General features: G+C 37.0%; 3 protein-coding genes across 3 annotated transcripts; 2 read left to right on the forward strand and 1 right to left on the reverse strand.

Moving 5' to 3' along the window:
- The first annotated feature begins 681 nt into the window (after window positions 1-681).
- LOC145766765 (phosphatidylinositol transfer protein alpha isoform-like) lies at window positions 682-1,461 on the forward strand. Its single transcript, XM_082578471.1, has one exon. The coding sequence runs from the start codon at window positions 682-684 to the stop codon at window positions 1,459-1,461; it is 780 nt and encodes a 259-aa protein (XP_082434597.1).
- A 10,001-nt stretch (window positions 1,462-11,462) lies between these two features.
- LOC145766442 (ubiquitin carboxyl-terminal hydrolase isozyme L3-like) lies at window positions 11,463-13,841 on the forward strand. The gene has a single exon (XM_082578153.1). It carries the CDS (start codon window positions 11,557-11,559, stop codon window positions 12,247-12,249), a length of 693 nt encoding a protein of 230 aa, XP_082434279.1. The 5' UTR covers window positions 11,463-11,556; the 3' UTR covers window positions 12,250-13,841.
- Window positions 13,842-16,049: 2,208 nt separating this feature from the next.
- On the reverse strand, window positions 16,050-19,532 carry LOC145766950 (mitochondrial inner membrane m-AAA protease component AFG3L2-like). Its single transcript, XM_082578667.1, has one exon. It carries the CDS (start codon window positions 19,523-19,525, stop codon window positions 17,207-17,209), a length of 2,319 nt encoding a protein of 772 aa, XP_082434793.1. The 5' UTR covers window positions 19,526-19,532; the 3' UTR covers window positions 16,050-17,206.
- Window positions 19,533-25,062: the final 5,530 nt, after the last annotated feature.

Here is a 25,062-nt window from a genome sequence, read left to right on the forward strand (position 1 = left end):
GCATACCGTATTACCGTATATAGGCGAATATGTTTTTAACATGAGAATAAGAAAATAAGTGACCTTTCAAGTACATAGCTCCACACAAAGTGAAATTTGCATGACTTTTGACTCTTTTTTATTTCTTTAAAAATACAGTAATGTCTAATAAGAAGACATTATTAAAAGTAACAACGGATATTGGCCGGACGGACAGCGTTTCGATCTTCTGAAAAATCTTTTTTTTATCAATTTTTGAAATTTTTTTGGAAGATTGAAACAGTGGCCTATATTATATCTGTAAAAAAAATTATTATTTATTATGTTTATTGTAGGCCTAATCCTATAGATGTTTGTTGGTACACCCCTTCATTTTCTTTGGATCTTAATATATTTTTGTTGAATATTTTTAGATAGACCATGGTTAGTGACGCCATCAAGATAATTGTTTCATCATAGCTTGTTAAATAAAGCAATGTTTCAGATTTAAACTATATCATGTATTTCATAATTTTACAAGAAAATTGTCGTGAAGTAGTCTAGATCAGCAAAGAAGAACAACACTTGTTTTCAATTATTGCATTAATTTCAATCAAAACCCTTTCACAAAATAGTTTCCTGGGTGCTTTTTTTCAGGCTTTTAAAAGAAGTTTTTGAGTAGGCTAAAGCAGAAATATGTTGCGAAAAGAATTTCGCTATGTCATGCCTTTGTCTATGGATGAATACCAGAAAGGTGGAATTTGGACAACAATTCAAGATTATGTTGACGAGGAAAATGAAGAAGGAATTAGATTAATTGAAAAGAAATTATATAATGACGAAAAAGGCAAGGGACAATACTTTCGGGCAATTTATCACTACCCATCATGCATACCTTCTGCGATATCAAGTTTAATGAGCAGTTTTTTTCCAGACAAAGCGTTGGTCATACACGAAGAATCTTGGTACGATTATCCTCGTACTCATTCTAGATATTTTGCTCCGGACTTTTTCCAAGATATATTTACTTTTCATGTTGACACAGTGGTTTTACCAGACATGGGGACAAGCGAAAATGTCCACAAACTTCCTTCAGAAGTCTGGAATAATGTCGCCGTTGAAATCATGGATATTGCCGACGAGACTAAAGCAACAAGTGGATATGCAACTGGATATAATCCTTGTACTTTCAAATCAAAGAAAAATGAACGCGGCTCCTTAAGTCCCACATGGTTGCAAGATTTCAAAGTACAGCTTTCTCAGGATAATAGTGCAGATAACTCACAGTCATCCATTTCTCCTCAATACATTTGCGCGTATAAACTTGTCTCTTGTGAGTTTAAATGGTGGGGTTTACAAAATTTAGTGCAAGAAACTTTAATTAATCATGATGGACCAACAATGTTAGCATTTCACCGTAAATTGTATTGCTGTATGGATGAATGGATTGATTTGTCTTTAGACCATCTTAAAAGTCTTACCGACAAGAAATTGTGTTCTTGAAAAGAAAACATTGATCACTAATCGCTACCCTTCCGAGGCTTACTGTTTTTATTATGCCGTAGTTTCGTTTGAATTGAATTACAAGTAGTTTTTAACTGTTTCGTTATCTCATGAATTGTTTTTTGCAACAATAGCAAAAATATGTTGCTAGCGTTAAGTTGGTAACTAACTACTTTTTGGAGAGTTTAATATTAGGAGAGCTCATCCATAAACTTATATTTTGTAGTTGGATAGAAATTTGACAAAGAAATAAAGAGTCTAAAATGTAAACACTAAACTCGTGTGCAGGAGTGCAGCAAACGTTTCGAAAAGTGGTTAGCCTGCTGTCTTCATCTTCACTGCTATAGTCTAGTTGTGTTATTTATTTTTTGATCAGATAGAAATTCTCACTTAATTCTAAATCTTGGTTATTCTAATTTACTAATATCATCTGATTATTCTGAATATTTTCAACTCTTCCAACGCTCATTGTATGTAAATTTGTTACAGTTTAGTGAGCTCTTAAACTGACGACATCCAAAGTGGCTGACTGTGACCGTTGCGCATTAATTTACAGTTTGTGTATTATTTTGTTGTTTTGGTTATGGACAGCTTTTTCTGACGCAAATAAATAATAATAAGAATAATAAGAATACTCACAGCTTCTGTAGATGAGAAAATTAGCTATATCAAAAAATAATTTTTATTGTACCCTTAGCTGTTTGTGTTCAATTTGTACTGTGCAAAACATTAAAAGTCGACTTTGCAATAGACGTTTTCCTCAGCTCTGTACAACGAAGTGTGACGTGGAAAACAATCATGCTGGCTGCTTCATTAGCAAGCACCAAACTGCCTGAAACTTGTTTAGCAGTTGGTAGAATCCTGGTAGAATCTTTGTAAAAACGTGGAATCAAAGTTATTAAACAAGGTACTGATTGTTATATTTTATTCAAGTTACTTTCATAAGAAAACAGGCCAAATGATGCAATTTTTTTTTCAATGTATTTAAGTTATTTGCATCAGACAAGACTGTCCAATGTCCATATTCAAATTACAGGAAAAACACAAAAATAAAAGGCATAGGCTACAATAACTTAATTAGTAGCCCATACAAACAGCTGCGGCGCAAAAGTAATTGAAATGAAATTCCGAGCTCACTTTGTTCAGACATTCAACTAGTAAGATGTCAATGATAGCCTATGGCAGGGCTACTCAACTGGCGGACCGCAGTCCGAATCCGGACCTTCTGGGTGTTGAAGGTGGACCTCGGGCTTCTGGAAGAATAACTTCATTGCCACATTTTAGGGCCTCTTTAAACAGATTTCCATTAGGGAAAAGCAATTTTGTGTGATTATTCAAGGAGCTGGAGGCTTCGCCCTTAGACCCCCCAACGCTTTGCCGTCTTCTCTAATGTGCGATCCACGCAGCTGCACTAGCCTACAAAGAAACACAATACATTTTTCCTTTTTTGTTTCTTTATTTGTGTCAGACAAAAATCCAAGTCGTGTTACATACTACCTGAAAAGTGTTTCGATGCTCATAGGCTACTGGTTGTTTAATTTTCGTGGTTGCATATGAAATATTCACCGGACCGCAAAAATATTCAACTTGTCAATATGGACCTTTACTAACATTAGTTGAGTAGCCCTCGCCTAAGCCACTTATTAAATGTGCTCTCGTAACTGCGCATAAGCTATGGCGCTTGAAAGAACTGCTGGTACCGTACTGTGCTGGTGCGAAAGTAAAATGTTGTTTGTCTACAATTCTGATCGACTTGAAACTCATTCCTGCGTCTTCATAATAATAAGTGAGAATTATTGTCGTATTTGCTACAATGAGTAAGTTTCCATTTTCAGCCTGTTTTGCTTCTTTAGCCTACTTGTTAAAACAATGTAGCCTAGCCTTTCACTCATCGCCTACTTGCACTGAATAAGATCAACTGAAGTAGGATAATAAAGCTTATTAACCGGACATAACTTTAAGAATAGTCTTACCTTCACCAAGCTCGTTTATAATTTATTCACCAAGCGCTGGTTCGACTCTCGGAGTGTGCGATTGAGCAACGCACGTTAAGGACTGCTCTCCATTCAGCGGCATGGAATAATTCCCCGGCAACAAGACTTCAACAATCGAAAACTTCACTCTGTCAATCTCGGTGACCGCGGGCCTGCGTCAGTGATACAAATTACAAAGCCTTTACAAGTAGGCTATGCGAAACTGCCAGGATTAAGCTCTGCAAGTCCGAGGATAAAGATTCAATCAATTATTATTTAGCCAAATTAAACAAACTTAGAAAAACAATATACCGTAGCAGTAGCGTAGCCAGTAATTTTGAAAGGGGGGGGGGGGGTTTGCCTACCCAACGGCGGGGGGTCTGGGGGACCTCCCCCAGAAAATTTTGAAAAATTACTTTGAATTTGGTGCATTCTGAGAGCATTTTCAACAAAATTGTGGGTACGAATATTCCTGTAAAATGGTGCTGTCCGGTAGCATAGCAAAAGGATAAGATCATGTTTTCTTCGGCATTTTTCGGAAAAAAAAGCTAAGTCTCTGTGTTTTCTTGTTGCTAATTCCTGGCTGAGATGTTTGAATGTTTGGTATTGGCAAAACTCGCTCTTTTAATGCAATTTTGTTTAAAATTAGGCAATTTTTTTTAGACTGAAAGCATCATTCTCAATATCGTGACGTCACACGCGTGCCAAAGGGGGGGTTGTAACCCCCAAAACCCCCCCTTGGCTACGCCACTGTACCGTAGCCTATGTTATGGCTGTAAAATTATATTTGAGGTGGACTATCACAGTTGTAGATAATAATAATAACATGGTCAAATTCAAAATGAAACCATGTGTGTAGCAGACTTGTGATGGGATAGTTTGATTGAATCTTTATCCTCGGACTGGAAAAGCTTCTTGCAGAGCTTAATCCTGGCAGTTTCGCATAGCCTAGATTACTTGTAGAGGCTTTGAATCACTGACACAGGCCCAGTCACCGAGATTGACAGAGTAAAGTTTCTGATTTTTGAAGTTTTGTTGTCGGGGAATTATTCCATCCATTCAGTGGCGCCGCCAGATCTTCAACAATGGGGGGGCAAAATATTGACAGTGCAAGATAGTAGCATAGTCATGAATTTTGAAAGGGGGGGGGGTGTTGACGGCCGACGGACGAAGCCCGATGGCGTGTTCGCCGAAGGCGACACCCAACGGCGGGGGGTCTGGGGGACCTCCCCCAGAAAATTTTGAAAAATTACTTTCAGTTTGGTGCATTCTGAGAGCATTTTCAACAAAATTGTGGGTATGAATATTCCTGTAAAATGGTGCTGCCCGGTGGCATAGCAAAAGGTTAAGATCATGTTTTCTTCGGCATTTTTCGGAAATAAAGCTAAGTCTCTATGTTTTCTTGTTGCTAATTCCAGGCTGAGATAATTGAATGTTTGGTATTGGCAAAACTCGCTCTTTTAATGCAGTTTCGTTTAAAATTAGGTAAACTATGTTATAGAGACATAGGTTGATTGCTTTTTTTTTGCCAGATTATTACAGTTTTATTATTTATCAATTTTCTCCTTGGTTGATCCAAAAAGCGATTTTATTCCGGTAAGTCGCTAACGTTTATGCTTTAAGGTCAACCCAAACTTTAGAAAATGTAACATCATAGACATCATACATTTTGATGAGTGTCAAACAAAAAGCTTTGAGACAATGAAGTTACTTTATTTCTGATATATTCAAGTTTTGTATAACGAATAGCTGTTTAGATGTTAATCTAGATCGAACAAGCGATCTCAGCAGTTGCAGATGGCTTGCATCCTTGCACAGTTTGACGTGAAATTACATCATAGGCTAAAGCTTTTCTTGCAAACAATGTATTAACATCCGTAAATTCAATTTGAAATGTTGAAACCCCAAAAAACCCCCTCCCTTGGCCACGCCACAGGTGCAAGACATGCAAGACAGTGATATATTATTTAATTTCTCTTGTTTTCTACTGCTATTGTCTACTGCAATATAGCCTACCAAAAGTCCTACATTTTTGACATGTCTGATCTGTTGAAAAAAAATAAAATTCAAAATAAATCACAGTTTGATTCCGTATGGGACTTGCAACTGCCATGGCTAGCGAAATTCTGCGTAGCTTTTTTCCGGATTGAAAAACCATTTTTTCAAATGCACTTTCTGATTATCCAATAGTCTGTTAGTAAAATATGCCTCATGATTTGGACTAGTCTGTCAGTTGATAGAAAAATTATCAAATACTGCACTGAAACGCTGTGAAAACGTTTTTCCATGCTTACAAAATACAGATGTCAAGACATAGTAGATATATCAAACAGCGGCGGCCACATGCGTAGCCTTATGACATTGCGAGCATTGAGGCCAATAAAAGTTAATAGAACAAGTTTACTGTGACGGCCACCAGGCATAGTTCAACTGCAATAAATGCTCTGCAAATTATTTTTTATTCTTAATATTTCTTTTTTCCTTTCCACGAAGATTTCATCAGGAGAATGCACAATATCAAATGATAAGTTTAAAACACAAAGTTATCGAACAATTCTTATATTTCTTATTAAGATGCCAAAAATGCAGTGTGACGGAACAATAGGCTACAGTTAAAGTCAACATGTTTCTTCGTTTATTAGACGTAAAAACAAGCTTCACTTATTATAGTAGAAATAATCAATTGAAACACAAACCCCAGCCAGCTAATTCTGCTGCTTTTTACATCGATTCAACGTTGTAGGGCGTTGAATCGATGTAAAAAATGTACAATCTTCCTCACGGGGACGCAGGTCTTACAATTTATACAATTGTGCATGAAATCCTCGTAGATAGGAAGAAGAAATATTAAGAACAAATAATCGTTTAACACCGGTGGAGCATAATTGCAGTTTAATAAACTTTAAATAATATTAACACTTAACAGGACTATAACATACCAAGCTGTTGAAAACTCGACAGAGCAAGCAAAATGCGGCATCCTTAGCTTCTGAATACTCCAGCCAGAGATAGTCATCAAAACATTGTGAGCGAAATTTTCTACCTTTAACTTTCGGATAGTTGGCCTTGACAGTTTTAATTCGTCCTCTACTAATAACATAATTACATGCTTCATGGCATTTTGGCAAAGGGAAGGCAGGATCAAATTTATAATCTTTTAAGTCCATTGTAAAATTTTAGTTGGTAAATATTAAGATTTACTGAATCACTGCTCTAAATAAAGAACACTGATTGTACGGTTTAACAATATTCTCATTTGTTGATATTTGACAAACCTTTTTCCAGAATTCATTTACAAGGTGATACGCCTAAGCATTATATCACGACTTATTCAAATAGAATTATAATTAACAAATACTCCAGAAAATCTAACATGACCTTTCTTAAATTACGATCAAGAGTTCATTTCAATAGCTCAGTTAACAAATGCAGTAATCTATTTCTAAACTGCTGAACAATTCTATCCATTAACCATATCTGTTACTGACGTAGACCCTATGGTCTCGCCCTCTGCTAATTCAGCAATTTCACATGGAAGCAGTGACGCTAGAAACCTGAGATTTCTTGACTTTTACTTTTTTTTCTCGCCCCAACTTTTAATCCCAATTATGTTGGTATCGGATGATTGTGAAGTTCACAATAAACTTTTTGTCACAGCCAGTTATGAAATGCAAGAAATTTGCGGATATTCAATAGCTTGATTGACAGTTTACTATTAGCGTGCAGTTTTATTTTGTGTTTGTTATTCATTACGCGACGGCGCTAAAATTCCATTCTATACCCAGGCAGCAAAACTCGTCATTTTTACATTGATTCAACGTCGATTTTGCTGTCTGGGTAGGGAGTTGGTCTTTGACGCGATATGAGTCGATCTTTGCTGGCAGACAATAATTAGGAAGGTAATTTGTTATTTGAGCAAATTGCTTTGTAGTGCAAAAAGTGCATGGAATACTGTTTGCATAGAAACGGAAAAACAAAATTGATAAAATTCTGTGTTCAATGCAAAAAGACTTTCAAAATAAAATGTGAACTGAGAAATTTGACCAAGAAATGGCGAAATTAGGTCAAAAACCAAAGTCTTTATCACCTTTTTTACCTAAAATACACAATCACGAATATATTTTGCGAAATAAATTGATTGAAGTGATAGATAAGGCTTTTGACCAACGGCATACTTTTTCCCGTTGTTATTTGATATAAGCCGATGGAGTAATTAGCAATAAGAGAGACGTAGACCTGATGGTCTCGGCCAGTAAGTCTTGACGCCAAAAGGAAGCAGTGACAGATACGGTTAATACGTGACCCAAAGGAATGTTCGCGTAGCTGAGCTATTATTGCTGAATTTGAGAAATAATGCGAAGTTCTTCTATTTGAAGCGATGGATTAGGAAAAAGGCTATTCCTGATGCTGAATGTAAAAACGTTACAGTTGCATAAAAAGGCTGTTCGTTAACGTTAATGCTGAATATTTCACAATACAACAAATTTTCAAGAAATTGACACAAAGAAATACGTTTACAAACAAGTGAACCCATTTAGCATAGAATCAACGTCAAACTGTGCTATGCCAATGTATACACAAATGTAATCTCGCAATAATTAATCAACTGGAAAGAATCCGACAACACAGGCTATTTTCGATGCGTTAAAAGTTAAAAATAACACAATTTCAGAAATATGGGCTCCACTGTATGACTAAAAGAGGCATAGACTCCTTTTGAGTCTGAAAACTGTCAGAATCTAAGATAGTTAATAGACTTGTTTTTTCCGGACGCTGCAGACAAAGGGAGAATGTAAATGTTTTTCTGTAACCCAACAGACAACCAACTTTCCAGATAGGAAAGTTTTGATTTCGCTCACACAACTTTTATTTTCACAAAAGTGATGTTACACTGTGGAAGCAAATGACCCTTATGCTTGTGCAGAAAACAAATTAAACTAAGCTAAAAAATTACAACCGCATGAGGTAAAAAGATGATATATTACACAACTAAAAATGAAATAGCCAACCTAAGCAAGAACCAATCTGCTGGGCTGCGACTACACTCACAAAATCATAATAATAACTACAGCACAAAGAAAAAGTTAAAATAAAAGAGAGAGCTTTCTAGCACTAACCCCCCCCCCCCCCCCCCTTGCAAACTTGAGTTGACTTCAGGTTGGGATCCAAATATTAAAAAAAAATATTAATATTTAACAACAAAAAAAAAATTAAAAAAGTGATGCCCAAAACATTGGGGGAGCAGCTGCCCCGCCTGCCCCCCCCTGCCGGCGCCACTGCATCCATTAGATGCCGCTGAATGGAGAGTAGTCCTTAGAATGCGTTGCTCAAGCGCACTGGAATAATTCCCTGGCAACAACACTTTAACAATCGGAAAACTTCAATTCAATTTTTTTTTTTTGTCAGAATGCAAAAGAAATGATATTGTGAAAAAGAAATACAGTAACAAAACTAACAAAAGGAAAAGGTGGCAAAACCTTCATGGTTTAAGACGTGCATGAAAGGATCTAATATTGCGGTATGCATCAATAAATATAGTTAAGCACGGCCACCAAACCTGATACTTTAAAATAAGTTGATGAATTAGTTAAGAATCAGTCGCCTCTTCGTTCCTGGAACAACTGGAGCGCCTGGTCTTTTCACTTTTCCAATCTCAGTAACCGGCGCTGCGTCAAGAGCCTCTACAAGTATGCAAAACTACCAGAAATAACCTATCAAGGCTTTGTCAGTCTGAGGATAAAGATTCAAAACCAACCCTTATTATTATTAAAAATGTCCGAGTTCTTCTAGAATTACCTGGCAACTCTGTTGTTAGAGCTGACTGTCCTGGGCGCTGAGACTGAGCTTCCAGCTGATAAAGTGAAAAGTGACAGCGATACCTCACTGCTGATAAGAATGTAGGCTACGGTACCTGTCCAACTCGGAAAAAAATTCCTCAGGTGTTCCCGGGGTTACATGTATGTACTGCTTAAAGATGTAGCTTCAACTTCCTTAAATAATTAAAAAAGTGGTGACAAGGATGAATTGACTTCTTGGTCTTTTCGCAGCCTCCTCGTCATATGACACAGAACAGATTATTGGATGTTTTGTATTCTTTTCATGTTTGTGACAAATAAATAAACTGATTGATCAGTTGACTCCACATCGTCAAGGTTACTGCCTCCCTAACTCTGGACCGCTCGGCTACACTGGCGACTGCTAAACGTTCTCTTAATTTAGTTTTTGTTAGATGTTTCAAGAGCACTTACAATATTATGTGCATGTAGCACTCCGTCTGCCGCGGCTAAAACAATTTTATGGTTTTTCTTGAGCGCTACGAGTTGACCAATGTTACAGGCATCATGTGTAGCCTAATCATGCATTACTGCAGTAGCACAATGATGCAAAAATAATTGACCTGATTTTTTACGAGCTGGAAAATGTGGTGTCCATGTCTTTTAGGTACAGCACTGCCAAATAGCTGCGTGCACTGTGGCATCAAGATATTTAAGTGCAGCGCACTTTGGCGCCTGGTCGTTTAGACGCTGTTTGATGTATCAAATTACACTCATAATCATTTATCAGAAATGCTTGGTTAAGAGGGTTTATCATATTGTTTGTGTTAAATACAAAATTTATCCAATTGAGTTACCGTACCGAGCTGCACGCACAACCTAACAAAATATCGTCAATTCAAACTGAGTATGGTAGGTTAATCGTTTACAATATAATTTGCTGGTTATAACTGGCAAATAAGCATTTTTTAAAATTTGTTTTCATTTTAATTCAAAACGAGTTTCAAATGCCCCTCTCCTCTGGAGAAAATCCTGCGTACGCCACTGTCTGCAGTGTCACCATCAAGCACCTAATGAAATAAACTTTACTGGAAAAAGCACCTAAATCATGACTGGGCACCACAGTGTGCGTACTTATTTGGCAGACACTTACATTCTGCATTTAAAAGATGTGCACCGAAAATTTATAAGCTGCCTCTTGCAACTATTTTGTGTCGTTTTAGTTTGTTTTTATTTCTGACCATCCCAATGAAAAACAAAATATGCCAAACATAGCAGAGGTATAGAAAAAGATTGAAGTGACAAAACACAGATGCTATAACGTGCATGATGCCAAAGCGGGACAATCAATTTAAAGTGTGGCACAGTCGCAGCACTTTTGTGTATTTTTTCTCTTCAATGACGGTTCCAGTTGAACCTACTCTTGTGAAAGTGACACTGGCTACAAAATTTTTTTGCGTCCACTCAAAGAAAATATTTTGACTCAGTCACATAAAAAAGAGGTGGCTTTTTTGCGAAGCCACCAAAGCCTTTGGAAATGTAAATTCCTACCTTCCCTCTCTCCAACCTTCTTCAGTTAAGGCTTAAAAATGTTTCAGTGCAGCTGGACTATTTGTCTTACACTCAGGTCTTTCCTTGGTGATAGAAATCACAGAGAATCAATCATACTGAGAAGTCATTTCCAGAGCTAGGAAGAGAGGTGCAACTGTAATCTATCTCGGTGACTGTAATGAGTAGAGCCATTTTTTTAATTAGATATATATGATATATGGCTCTTTGATGTCCACTTTTTCCTTTAACTGATTGCTTTTGTTTGTATATATATATTTCATTATTTCCAAGTGAATGTGATATTGCAACTGCCCATCTTGCCAATACAATATCATCAAAACATGTCATGATGTGAACATTATTAATATGCTAATCTGCCTACTTCTTTCGCAGGTAGTATTACATATATTGTTTATTTAATGATTTTTCAACTTATTAAACTTTTAACTTTATTCAATGATGTTTTAAAACTGATTTTTTGATTTAATGTGATAGGCTATATACTGTCGACTTTGTTTTAGATATTTATCACACTATGCATCCTATTGGGTCATAAGTTAAATCATAAGAAAATTTCATGAAAAGTTTAATGACAAAGATGCGTTGGTAAATTGCCGATTTTCTTATTGCTTTAATTACTTAAGTAAATTTGTAATCCGTGCTTATTCTCACTGAAAAAAAAAAACTTTTTCAATCCAGAGGTTCCAGCCCTTCTTATAAGCGCTTTGAAATAATTGAAGAAATATACAGATTTGTGTAATTTACTATTTATTTGTCTGGTAAAACTAAACTGCTTTATGTCTAATGTTCGATGGATGCCGTTAGAATCAAATCCTGAAGTCATGAATACCTTCATGTGGAAGCTTGGAATATCAAAGAAGTTTCAGTTTAATGATGTTTTTGGGTTGGATCCAGAATTACTTTGTATGGTTCCTCAACCGTGCTTTGCTGTCATTCTTCTGTTTCCTGTAACTGAAAAGTATGAAACTTTCCGAGAAAATGAAGCCAAAGTAATTGAACAAAATGGACAAAAAATAAGTTCAGATGTTTTCTTCATGAAGCAAACTATTGGTAATGCTTGTGGCACTATTGGTGTAATTCATGCTGTTGCTAATAATAAAAATAGGATTAAAATTGACCCCGGTTCTGTTTTTGAGAGATTTTTGAATAAATGTGCTGCTTTATCTCCGGACGAAATAGGAAAACATCTTGAAAGTGACACTGGTATCTGTGAAATTCATAAAGAATGTGCCCAAGAAGGGCAGTCAGCAGCTATCGATGCTGAACAACATGTAGATCTACATTTTGTAGCTTTGGCTCATGTAGATGGTAGTTTGTATGAATTGGATGGCAGAAAAACTACTCCAATTAATCATGGTGATACAACGCCTGACACATTCTTAGAAGATGCTGCTATTGTTTGTCAAAAATTCATGTCTCGTGATCAGTCAGAAATGAGATTTACAATTGTTGCATTATCTGAAGTTTAATTGCTGACTACGGAGCCACAGAGATTACGTTTACCTATTTCAATCTGGATGTACCTATAACTTTCTGTTCAACTACAAAATTATATACCCTTAGTAACTACACTGCATGTCACATGAAGTATTAGGCCTACTACGCCCTACATATTGTTATGTTCAGAGAGAAAATGGGTAAGCTCGGTACAAGTACACAATGAATTACATATCTGTAATCCTGGAATTCGTAATCGAAAGAACTCCAAAAGTGTGTTTTTGGAGAATGTTAATGTGCCACAAAACTTTCATTTTTGCACAAACAATTAATCGACCTGACTTGAGGTTCACATCTTGTATTTAAGATTTAGTATGTATTGGTAATTTGGTATACTTCAGTTAAACTTTCAAGACTGGTTATCATGTAGACAGTTTGAAATCTACGTGAATATCACCAGAGCCGCAATTTATTTGAAATCAGCAATAATCTCTACAAAGACTATGTTTGCTTGTCTCGTTTTGCTTTAATAATGAATACCCCTGAGTGAGTACAATTAGCCTATACTTTCTTGAAACGACAATGCATGGTTGAAAACGCATTGCCTAATCTCACAGCCTTCGCTGAAGTACAACAATCTGTCAGATAATTACAATCTTGTGAGATTGTTTTGACTCATATCGATTAAGGAGCAAGCCAGTGGCGTAGCTGGAAAGAAAATTTTATGGGGGTGAAGCAACTTTTGGGGCGGGGAAATATTTGAATGCTTAAAATACAGACTTTTTTTGAAAATGTAGCTACAGAATGCAGCCAAACATTGTTTATCGCTTGTGAGTTGCCAACAACGTCCGCCGTTTGGTTTTCAAATGTTGGAAACAAGCTAGTCCAAAGTGTTGCTAAGTTGTTTTTTATTCTACGGAAAACAGAATACACTTATCTACACAAATACAGCAATCATAAACACCGAATCAGTGCAAAACAGACAGAACTTTCATCATAAAACAGCAACTAGGATTTCGTGGCTGTAGTTATTGGGAAAATTGCGATGCTATTCCACCAGTAAGTAAATTATAACGAAGGAAATAACGCTTCAATTTATAAATGAAACTGGGAAAGAAATACTGGGGTTCCGTTACGGTTGAGTTTCATACTTTTCGATAGACACGAATAATTTTTTATAAAATGTTATTCAACATGAAATACAATTTCATTGAAACGTGGTAGGCTAATAATTTTTGTAACATATTTTTGGGGCGGGCGATTGCATGTGGCTACGTCAATAAACCAAGACTCTCACCATTGTTAATTAAACGTTAAAACATGGCCTTATTGTTGCCTTCATGTTGTATTGAAAATATTACATTGCAAACTCATTCAGACATACAGCAATGTTTTATTAATACCAGAACTTTAATGACGCCAAAATTCCAAGCGAGATAAATAAAGTAAATATTGAGATTCTACATGAAGGAAGAAGGTTGACATGGAGTGTGGAGAGCTTGTCCCCTGCCACGTTTGGCAATTGTAGGTTATTGTTTTCTCTGTTTTGGGTAGGCACTAAAATTAGCACCCCTTACGTTATAACTACTGCTGAATATACACTATTCATATATATACCTCTGGTTGTAGGTCAATCAAAAGTGCTTGAGCGAGAGAGAAAATGTTGCCAAAACGGAGAAAAATTGCATAATGTTTCTCTATTTTGAGGAGGGCAAGTGATCCTAACAAAAGACATTCATTTTACTAAAATTGATTTAGACACGATAAATTCAAAATAACCACGTCAGTAAGAAAAAGTTTTGATCTTCAGCATTGTAAAGATGTAGTCTTAGCTCGGTAGTTTGTCTGATTCATCAAAGTAAGCCGAATCAAAAAAATATCAACAAGTTCTTCAAACACGTTTCCCAATTTCAAATAAACTTACGAAGAGTGACATGGAAAACAAAGCACTTCATGAGCTGAGACCATGGTGGTGAAGCACACTTTTTGAACGTTTTGGTTGTTTTGATTGAACAATCGCTCGTTTTAGTCGTACATTTTGTGCTAAAAGTACTTTGTTAACTGAGTATCACAATTAATTTATCTATTTTCAGAATAAAATTTAAATTTACTAACTTACAGGGCCTATAATAGGCTAACTACCGCCGGTAGCCTACAGCGCTGTAGCCCACTGATCAAAAAAACCTCGCATTGATAAATTTTGTTGGTAACCTAAACTTGTTACCGGTAATTATTATTTCAGTTAGAACCTACGCTTATAATCTTTTCGTGTAGGCCTATTGCTTGATGTTTTTGGCTTAGGGTCACTCCAGGTTCACTTGGGCCTAATATTTGTATTTTGTTCGGCTTCTTTCGCTCTTATGGAATTAAGATGTTGATCGGCATCTTTATTTTTTTCCAATTAGCCTATAGGCCTACTCTCTGTCGAAATAGTTGGTTAGCGCGTGACTTCTGGAACGAAGAAGCTTTTCGGGTTGACACTGAATGGAGAGCAGTCCTGAAAGTGCGTTGCTCAAGCGCACACCTCACGAGTCGAACCAGCGCCGCGTGATTTTGAGCCAGGCGCGTAACCATTGAGCTAAAGGGGCGGACAATATTTATATAGCGCCACATCCAAACTATGCTCCAGGGCGCTGAGCCTGTAGGCTACATGACAATCGGGATAATTAATACGGCACTTTCATTCATAATGTTCAGTGAAATAGAACGTTTTCAAGCGAGCTTTTAAGACAAATCACACAGAATGCCTTATTTATGGTCAAGCACTACAGTGATGTCAGAGAAAATTAAAGTTTGGGAACGTTCAAATATTATGTAACGCTTTTTTCCGAATTTTTAACCCCCTCTCCCCCATGTAACGCCAACGTAACGTTTTTTTCAACCCCCCCTCCCCCATGTAACGCTTTTTCACTACGAATTCAGCACAAAAAACTACCATTTCGTACTCGAAAGCGTTACGTAACGTTTTGCTTGAATCCCCTCCCCCCGATGTGACGCTAACGTAACGCTTTGCATAAACCCCCCTCGAAGGAGTTACGTAATATTTAAACGTTCCCTTTGCAAAAAAAAGTTACAATCTAAATAGCCTAAAAACTTGCCATCGTCGGAAACAGCATATAAAATTAGGCCAGTTTATCGCTTCTTCCTAAATTTTAGGCCACTTGTGCATAACAGAACAATTGGTTGAATTGCAAAGTCAACAAATGAAGAAACAGAAGCTTAAATTTTTTTCTCTGAATCAATTGTTTTCAGCAGGTAGCGCACCTATTTCCTTATGTAGCCTAAGGTTTATTTGTAACTTAGTCTACCGTAGCCTACGTATTTAGTGCATGGCTGAAATAAATTGTTTCCGTCGTAATCAAATCAAGGACATACTTTCAAACAACTCGTAGCCTACTCTTGACGGCCATTCTCCCGACTCGGTGGATGGAGATCCCTGGATTGCACGATATAGTTTTGACCAGAGATGTAGGCTACGTATACGCCGTAGACTTTTTGTTTACGCTAACGCTTGCGGCCACATTTTTTTGGATAGTTTGCGCTGGATTGCATGATATAGTTTTGACTTTTAGTTCCCAGCGAGCGCATTCTTGGGTTGTTGTAATAGTCCATTGTTTGGTAAAATTGGATGTTTGTGACGTTAAAAATGGCGATGCAGATACGTATCGTCAGCTGGCTATGAATAAAAAAACATCAATATCTTATCCAGACAGGGTGATTGAAGATTAAGTGGACGGGATGGCAGAGGAGTTAATTTTGGTGTTCCCATTAGCTCAGTGGTTAAGCCCTGGTTCGGCTTTCGGGGTGTGCGCTTGAGCAACGCATTTCAGTGGCACCCAGTGGATGGAATAATTTCCCAGCAACAACACATTCAACTAAGTAAACTTCACTCTATCAATCTCAGTAACCGGCCCCGCGTCCGTGGTTCAAAACCTGTAAAAGTATGCGAAACTGCCAGGAATACGGTAACCTATCAGAGAGGATTTGTCAGCCCGAAAATAAAGATTCAAAATCAACTAACCAAGCCTACGGGTCCACGCGATAACGAATTACGATAGCCCAAAATCCACATAGACCTACAGGCGCTACACCATGGCACACAAACTCAACAGCTTCAGTACTTGCTCAAAATGGGATATTGCAAGAAAATAAATTTAAAGTTTTATGTTGCAACTACAATGCTCGAAAAAACTTCCATCGCAATAAGGTTATAGCTTTGTGGTGTGTACATGATAGTAAGCAAAACTATTGATCCATCGTCCGTTCAATTGCCAGGATAGCAACCGATAATTCCTTATTATCAACACGCTGTAAAATGTTGATGTGGCAAGATGGTGCAGTAACTTAACGAGACAACCACTTCGTCTGGTCCAGATAGAGTACGGATCTGACCACATCTTTACGAGATAAAATGGTTGTCTGAGTAATACGCTTGCCACTGCCACTCTGTTTGGTCGGCAACTAATCAAACAGCCGCTTGACACGACAGTAAACTACAAAGTAACATGGATGGGAATTGATCAGGCAACCACAATAGCGTGAGTGAATTCTTTTACGAATAAGACAATAACTTGCAAAGCGTCTCTAGTATTACAGTAGTAGCTGAGAAGATGTTATTTTAATTACTGTAGGACACACTTTGTCATTTCAAAGCACAGCCAACGAAGCAAAGCAACAGGAAGTAGCAATAAAAATAATTATAAAAGGAAAGTCCACCGAAACAAACAAACTCCGAGTTACCCAAATGCAGGAAATAGCTTTCCGTTTCCTTCCTGTAAGATCCATCACGTTAGCGAAAAATTACGGTAGACCTAAGCTAATCGATGAATGACATAAAACACTTTTTAGAGCCTTTTAAATGCAGGGCACTCAAAGAACGGTGTACGGTATGTAAACTTATGTCAATAAACTTGTTAACAGTAAAAAAGGTTCTTACACGCATTATAACAGTGAGTATATTGTGACCGGTTTTACTTTGGAAATTGAAAATCAACCGTCCTTTTTCACGTTAGTTGGAGCAGGTTCATTCCAGCCTTTTAATCCTTCGGGGAGGTCAACATTTTCTTCATCGCTGCCCGTTCCTTCGACAAAGTCCTCGTAAGTTGTTTTGTCTTTGTACGGCCGTTCGCCAAGCAATTCAATAACGTCCTTTCGTTCTAAATGTTCTTGCTCAAGAAGGCGTTTGGCTAGTTTTTCTACTAGATCTTTCTTGTCTTGAAGCATGGCGAGTGTTCTATCGTAAGCTTTGCTTACGATTTTCCGCACTTCTTCGTCAATTAGTTCAGCAGTAGCTTCACTAAAAGGCTTTTGTAATTTCATCCCACTGGCTTCACCTTGATCAAAAGAAACTTGCCCTACTAGATCGCTCATGCCAAACTGCGTAACCTGAGCGTAAGCCATCTGTGTTACTTTTTGAAGGTCATCCTGAGCTCCGGTTGTTATTCTGTCAAAAAATATTCTCTCTGCACACCTCCCTCCTAGAGCCGTGCACATTCGATCCATGATTTGTTCTGCTGTGTAAAGGTAAAGTTCTTTTGGTTGGTACATAGCATATCCCAAACCTTTGCCTCTAGGAACTATTGAAACTTTAATGAGTGGATCAGCATGCTCAAGAAACCAACTCACAACAGCATGACCTGCTTCGTGATACGCTACCGTGGTCTTTTCTTCAGGCTGCAAAACTTGAGTCTTTTTCTCTAAACCGCCAATAACTCTCTCAATGGCTGAAGCAAAATGCTTTTCATCGATGCTGACGGCTGCATCTCTTGCAGCTATTAAAGCAGCTTCGTTACATACGTTTGCGACATCAGCACCTGAAAAACCAGGAGTTCTTGCTGCCATTTTTTTTGCCATGACAGTCTTATCTAAATCAGTTTTTAGAGGTTTTAAATGGACTTTGAATATAGATGATCTTCCTTTTATATCGGGAAGACCAATGTGGATCTGTCTGTCAAAACGACCAGGTCGCATTAATGCCGGATCAAGAACGTCTACTCTGTTTGTGCCTGACAATATGACAACATTGGCACCAATTGTATTGAACCCGTCCATTTCAACAAGCAGTTGGTTAAGAGTGTGATCAGCTTCTGAATTTCCTCCCATTCCAGATCCGCTTCTTTTTCTGCCTATGGCATCAATCTCATCAATGAACAAAATGCAAGGGGCGTTTTTTCGAGCAAGTGAAAACATGTCTCTCACTCTCGATGCTCCTACACCAACAAACATCTCTTGAAACTCTGACCCACTTACAGAAATAAATGGCACACTTGCTTCTCCAGCCGTGGCTTTTGCTAATAAAGTCTTTCCTGTACCCGGAGGCCCAGAAATAACAGCACCTTTTGGAATCTTGGCACCTAATTCTTTATACTTGGCAGGATTTTTTAAAAAATTTACAAATTCCATGATTTCAATCTTGGCTTCTTCACAGCCAGCGACATCTTTAAAAGAAACGTTAATGTCGCTTTGCTTGACAACTTTGGCTGATGACTCTCCCATCCCTCCAAACATGAAACTTCCAGGACCTTTTTTCATGTTTGATGATAAACCGGACATACCTCTTCTCATAAAATAAAGCATTGATCCAAAAAGCAGAATGGGAAATAAAAATTTTGAAAGAAAGGACCCAACTGTAGTAAGGTCAGCTTTATTTTTATGTTGTGCAAAAATTCTCTCAGCAAATGTAATTCCCAACTCATTTTGAATATGATCCAAGGTGCGCTCAAATGATTCCAGGCTTCCAATGTTGAAAGTTAAAACCTGGCTAGGTAGGCTTTTTATTCTAACTTCCACATAGCTCTCATTAATTATAACAACACTTTCAACAAGATTGTTTTCTAAATAATTTGTAAACTCTTTCCAAGTAATTGTGGTATACTGTGAGTTGTTGTTTATAAAATATAACACAACGGCGACTCCCAGCAGTAAAAAAAGTGATCTGAAATTACTTTTGTCCTCTGGGTTATTAAAGTTACTTCCAAACTTCTTAAAAGCAGCGTCAAGCTGTTTAAAAACGTCATCACCTTTCGGACTTTTGCGCTCCGAATGAGGAACATCTCTTGGTTTATCAGTTACTTTGGGATCTTTTGGATCCCCTTCAACTGGCTCTTTTAATTGATCTTCTTTCTTGCCTTTTTCTTTAAAAAATTTTTCGAAACCTTTAGGTGCATTGTTTTTGTTATGACATGTTATTGCAGCATGCAAGTATCTTTGGAAAGAATGTTGTGATGATGGAATAAAGTTCTTTCCAGAGTATTTTGAGCAAACAGAGAAGATATTTCGAGAATAAATAACTTGAAATATTCTTAACATTCTTCTAATATCTATGAAAACAGTATAAAATTAAAAAAGCCATAGCTGTAAACAATGTAAAGTTTTAATCATGAAGACTTTACCATAAGAAGTGGATCTTTTTTATGCACCAATAAATATATATATATAGCCAGTTCTAATATGAACAATTTTAATCTGCAGTGTAAAATCGGAATTCTAGTGTAAAATTGATATCACCACTAATAACATGTTATTGATTGAGAGCAGAAACAACTTGTGGTTGTATGGTAACCTAGCTGTAAATCTTGGAAAAGAATAGAGTGGCTTACAATGCAACAAAACCTAATCTATAAAAACAGCTATATATTTAAGCAATGCGTTTCAAAAATACTTTGCATTTCTGCACAGCGTCTCAAAATAATGGAATTAAGTATCGAATTTAAGGTCTCTAGCATTGGGTAAAAATAATTGGAGAAATTTCACCAGCAGTGGGGAGATTCAGTTGGCGGTGTCTCGATTTCAAGACTTTTTTTCAGCCCTTGAAGTTGGCTTCCATCTACGCAAAAACATTGCCGTCGCCAAATCAACTAACCTTGGATTGCGGCGGCAATTGCCGTATAATCAAACAAAATTTTATGCGCTTCTTCTTCATCGTGTGTCACACGGCAGTAGCCCAGAGCATCATGCAAGCTATTTTATGCGCTGACAATGCTCTTGTGAACTGTAAAAAGTTTGCAACCTTATAAATACTGGCTTAATTGTTACGCAAAAGTTATTCTTTCATCGAATGGTTATTTTTGACCGGTGTCGTTGCGAATATAAAAAGTGGTACAAAGTTGGATAAATGGTTCTTTGGCAGTAAAGAAAAGTATTGCTTTCGATCATACGGTATCGCACGTTCATGAACGGGCAGTTTTGCATCTTCAAGTATTCCAGTGACGACTCGACAACCTCATCCTCCGATGATTCCGATTCTGACTAGTTCTTTATCCAACAGACTTTGTGTTGCTCGCAGTATCCTAATTGTGCCGAAATTATGTTAGTGTACTGTATACGTAAATCGAGGCAATCTTCTCGCAGGGAGCTATTGATTTACTATCGGTACCTGATTGAGCAATTAACGTTATTTTATGTTAATTTAACGTCGCTAGATGTCGAATTAATGTAAAACAAACATAAATTTCTTATTGGGCATTGTTGTTACGCGATAAACTCGCCGGGAAAATTAAATCGATTTGTGCTGACTCGAACGTTGAGTCAACCCAAAATTAACTTTCTTTTCCTCCCTGTGAGTTCTTTAACGTAACAGCGTGCGAATCGCGTTTATTGCTACTTTTGGTATTACTACATCACAACAAATCAAACAGTGCGGTCGTGACAGACTATTCGATTATTTTTTTCTTTTTTCGTTTTACATATTTTGGTACATTTTTTCCGTAATAAACGTTCACAGCAATTACCGAGGCAATTTCAACTTTTGCCGTTTGGCCTCGTCAACGTTTTTGCGAAGTAAAAATACGATAATTTTGAAGACTGTGTGAGTGTTCACAGCAAGTAAAATAGTCCAAGGTGAGGTCTTGGTGCGATGTTTCTGCTTATTAAACTCCCGTTGCGAGTAAATCAAACAGGAAACAATTTTGAACAATTTTTGTCCGAATTAAATGCTCATTTTGCGACGGCATTTTTATTGCCGTAGCAGAATGGCCATTATGATGTTTGCGGCGGCATTTACCACGGCAATTGCCGTGTGCCGCCGCTAATTTCGAGGACTAAGACTAGGTTCAGCTCTTTCTTACCCTTTTAGGCCTTTCATAATTCATATATCCTCAAATGCAATTATTTGCCCCAAATTTGAAGCAGAATTGCTCATCTGACAACACTTATACAAACCAAATATCTTCCACTTTTGATCACACTATGTGGCAAAAAAAGTTGATTTAGGATATATGGGCTAACAAAATAATTATGCATATGAAATGTAGGACATTGTCCTAAAAATCCAAATACATTTGTGGCAAGTATATGACAAAGAAACGTTACAGTCTGAGAGATTTCATTAAAAGAGGATGCCAAGCTTACTACTTTGGCATGAAGCTGGGAAATTAAGATAAGTTCTGAGTTCCTCATAAGTAACGTATGCCATCATTGCATTAAAACCTGTTTCTAGGGTTGAGAAAAACTAATGTTATAATATTCGAAGTGCCATGATGTTACGAGAGCCGCGGAATTACTACAACAACTGACTTATAGTACACAATAGATATGTTTAAATGGAATTTGACAATCCCAATCCCAAGAAAATTCAAGGTGTTTGAGCAAACCTTAGATTGAGCTTTTTCATTTCAATCAGTTTGGAACAAGTCGCTGATCGGAATTGCCAAAACAGTTGACCAGGCTAAGTTTCTTGAAATAACAGTTGATAAACCGAATCTCATATTCGGGTTAGGGTTATTTTGATAAACCAAACCTCACTTTCGGGTTAGAGTTTTTGAATTAAGATTGTAGCCCCCCTGGCCTCCATTGCAAATGATCACTAGTTGCCACACTGGAATGATTTATTGACTTCCAACTAACATTTCTAGACAAAATTACAAAGAAAAAGTTAGCACTTATTTTGTGGTGGCCCATTAAAATTCAATGATTAATCCAAGGGGAAAATTTTAAAATATTTGCGGAAACTCCAATCTACTATATTTTTTAGGGTTCAACCTAGTTCGTACCCGGAACAGTTCGTACCCTGAAAAAATCGAGAAAATTTTTTAAAAAGCCGAAGTTGCTGATTGCAGTTTAATAGCACAAAGACGAACTCGCTGATCGGAGTTTCCGCTAACAAACTCGAGGGTTAGCGGAAACTGTGGAAAAATATTTGCGGAAACTGCGATCAGCGAGGGTTAGAGCATAGATTACTCTATGGTTACTGGTTAGGGTAAAGGTTACCGGAAACTGTCAGTTAGCAGAAACTGCGAAAAAATGTTTGCGGAAACTGCGATCAGCGAGGGTTAGGGTTAAAGCATAGATTACTCTATGGTTAGGGTAAAGGTTACCGGAAACTGTCAGTTAGCGGAAACTGCGGAAAAATGTTTGTGGAAACTGCGATCAGCGAGGGTTAGGGTTAGAGCATAGATTACTCTATGGTTAGGGTAAAGGTTAGCAGAAACTGAGGAAAACTGTTTGCGGAAACTGCGATCAGCGAGGGTTAGGGTTAGAGAGCATAGTTTACTCGATTGTTAGAGTTAGGGCCAAGTTAGGATAAGCGGAAACTGCGGTTAGCGGAAACTGCGGAAAAATGTTTGCGAAAACTGCGGTCAGCGAGGGTTAGGGTTAGAGCCAGCGGCGCAACCACAAAAATCAAAGGGGGTCGACAACGAGAAAGAAAACTAACAATTATTTGTAGAAGTGGATATATCACAGTAAGATTGTTAGAGTATTAAGCCTAGTGTAAATTGACAGCCTAGTAATAATGATCCAATTCTGTGACGTGCGAAGCGACCTTTTTCGCACTGTCTGCGCTTGCTACTCACTCTCAAAAAAAGTTTCCCGCACTTTCGAAAGTAGGCAGTAAATTGTTTGCTCTCCAGGCCCACATTTTAAAAAGTAGTCCACACAAGCTTAGGACCTGGATCCCTGGATACATGTCAAGTTTGACAAGATTATAAAGAAAATTTAATTGCCGTCTTTTGAATACCAAAATTATAAAATTGGTTTAAAAATGTGTAAAGTTGCGACCATACGAATATTATATACAAATCAGACTAGCGGGTCATTCCATTATATTTCAGGTCAAAATTAGAGGAAATGCCACCCACCCTCTCCGATTTGGTTGATTTTGACATATGTGAGAGATGGCAACCCACTGAGCTCAACAAAAAAAAATTTCAAAATTGGTCAAGGGGTTTTAAAGTTACACTATTTTCAATTTTAACCGCATGGTGGCAGTATTTCAGGTCCAAAGAATAAAAATGCCCTAATATCTGTTATACTGAAGCTAGGAAGTTGATGAAAATATGTAGAATACCATTTTCGGGGATGAGGAATCCAAATTTGCAAACAGAATATAAGAAAAACATGTAGTTTTGGAGTAATTTGATTATAAATATTTTTTGAGGTATATATTTTGGGGAGAAATTTGCCCATGTAGCCGAAGAAAAAAAAAACATTTTTTTTGGGGGGATGTTAAGTTGAACTTATATTTTGATAAACACACTCCAATTTTGTTGTTCCATATTCTTCCTTGCCTGGACTGGTGGTCAAAATTCTTTATAAAATTTTGCAAATTTTAAATGCCTTTTTAACATTGTACAGTGGGGCATTCCATTTATAATCATCAGATTTTTTCAAATTTTGTAACCACTAGTCACAAATTTTGCTTATTTTGACATATTTTGTACATACATACTAAAAAATGATGACACTGACAGTAGCAAAAAAATTTTTTGAAGTATCTTAATTGGGGGCCGAGATAGAGCACTTTGAATTTTCGGTCACTAGTAGGATTTTTGAAGCTGAGCACAGCCATTTTTTTCATTTTGCGCCTTCATTTTTTGACAATAACTCTTTACCTTGAACGATTTTCGCACTGAAAACATGCATTTTACCAATTTAAGATCCAAGGAATTCATTTAAATTGCAATTAAAAATATGCCAAGATGAACATTTCAAATGATATATATATAATTTATAGTTATTTAGGTTTAAAGTTTTTCTTAATTTATTTTTGATATGCTAAGTTTGGGGAAATATTTCGGAGCGTTGAGAAAAAGATCGCAAAAAAAATTCCTTTTTCTAACAAAGCAATTAAGTATAATATTTTCTCGAAATTTGATTGATGTAAGTTTTGCATAAACCAAAATATTCAACTTAGAAAATATCAACCCATACATATCAAAAAAATGAAAATAATCGAAACATAACTGATGCTTTGTCACAATATTTGCAGGGTTCAGCCATATTATGGTCCATTTCTTTAAGAATTGTTTTATGTGTCAAACTACCAATGTTTTATTATTCAGCTGATGTCACACAGCTAGTCTGATCAAGATTTTGCTACCGTTTCTTATCAAACCAGCACATGCACCCTTATCATTTCTGAACTAACTTTTCATTGAAGTAGAAAACTGCCTGGGTATGATGTTTTTATTATTCAGCAGGAAAGGAGTTGTTAAACAGTTTGGTTTGGAAAAGACCATATATGCTGGATGCCATCCACTTCTGCACTTTTGAAACTAACTCCACCTTCTACATCCAATGGTAGAAGTTACACTTTTAGCTCAGAACTGAACAAACTTGAAAAACTTTTTAACTAGACCAGGGGTGTGCAACCTTTGTTACAGGAGGGCCAGATATAAATAATTGGGTGAAACCGCGGGCCGCACGTTTATTTAACATATGATTTCTAGTAGTTGCAGGCACAAAAGAGTGGTTTTTCTTGTTATTCATGTTATTCTTATATTAGGGGTTATCTCCTTCCAGAAATAATAAGTTTGGACGCATAAATTTCTGAAGATAACTGCTATTCAAATTTATTGTCACACTGTCTTTAAACGAGCTCAGTGAGAAGTTTGCAGCTGGCTTCTTTT

This window comes from Aplidium turbinatum, chromosome 3 (genome assembly GCF_918807975.1).
Source record: "Aplidium turbinatum chromosome 3, kaAplTurb1.1, whole genome shotgun sequence".
NCBI lineage: Eukaryota > Metazoa > Chordata > Ascidiacea > Aplousobranchia > Polyclinidae > Aplidium > Aplidium turbinatum.

Excerpts from the sequence above, each read along its gene's own strand:
- LOC145766442 (XM_082578153.1), top strand. The coding sequence starts at position 11,557 with ATGTCTAATGTTCGATGGATGCCGTTAGAATCAAATCCTGAAGTCATG.
- LOC145766950 (XM_082578667.1), bottom strand. The coding sequence starts at position 19,525 with ATGTTAAGAATATTTCAAGTTATTTATTCTCGAAATATCTTCTCTGTT.
- LOC145766765 (XM_082578471.1), top strand. The coding sequence starts at position 682 with ATGCCTTTGTCTATGGATGAATACCAGAAAGGTGGAATTTGGACAACA.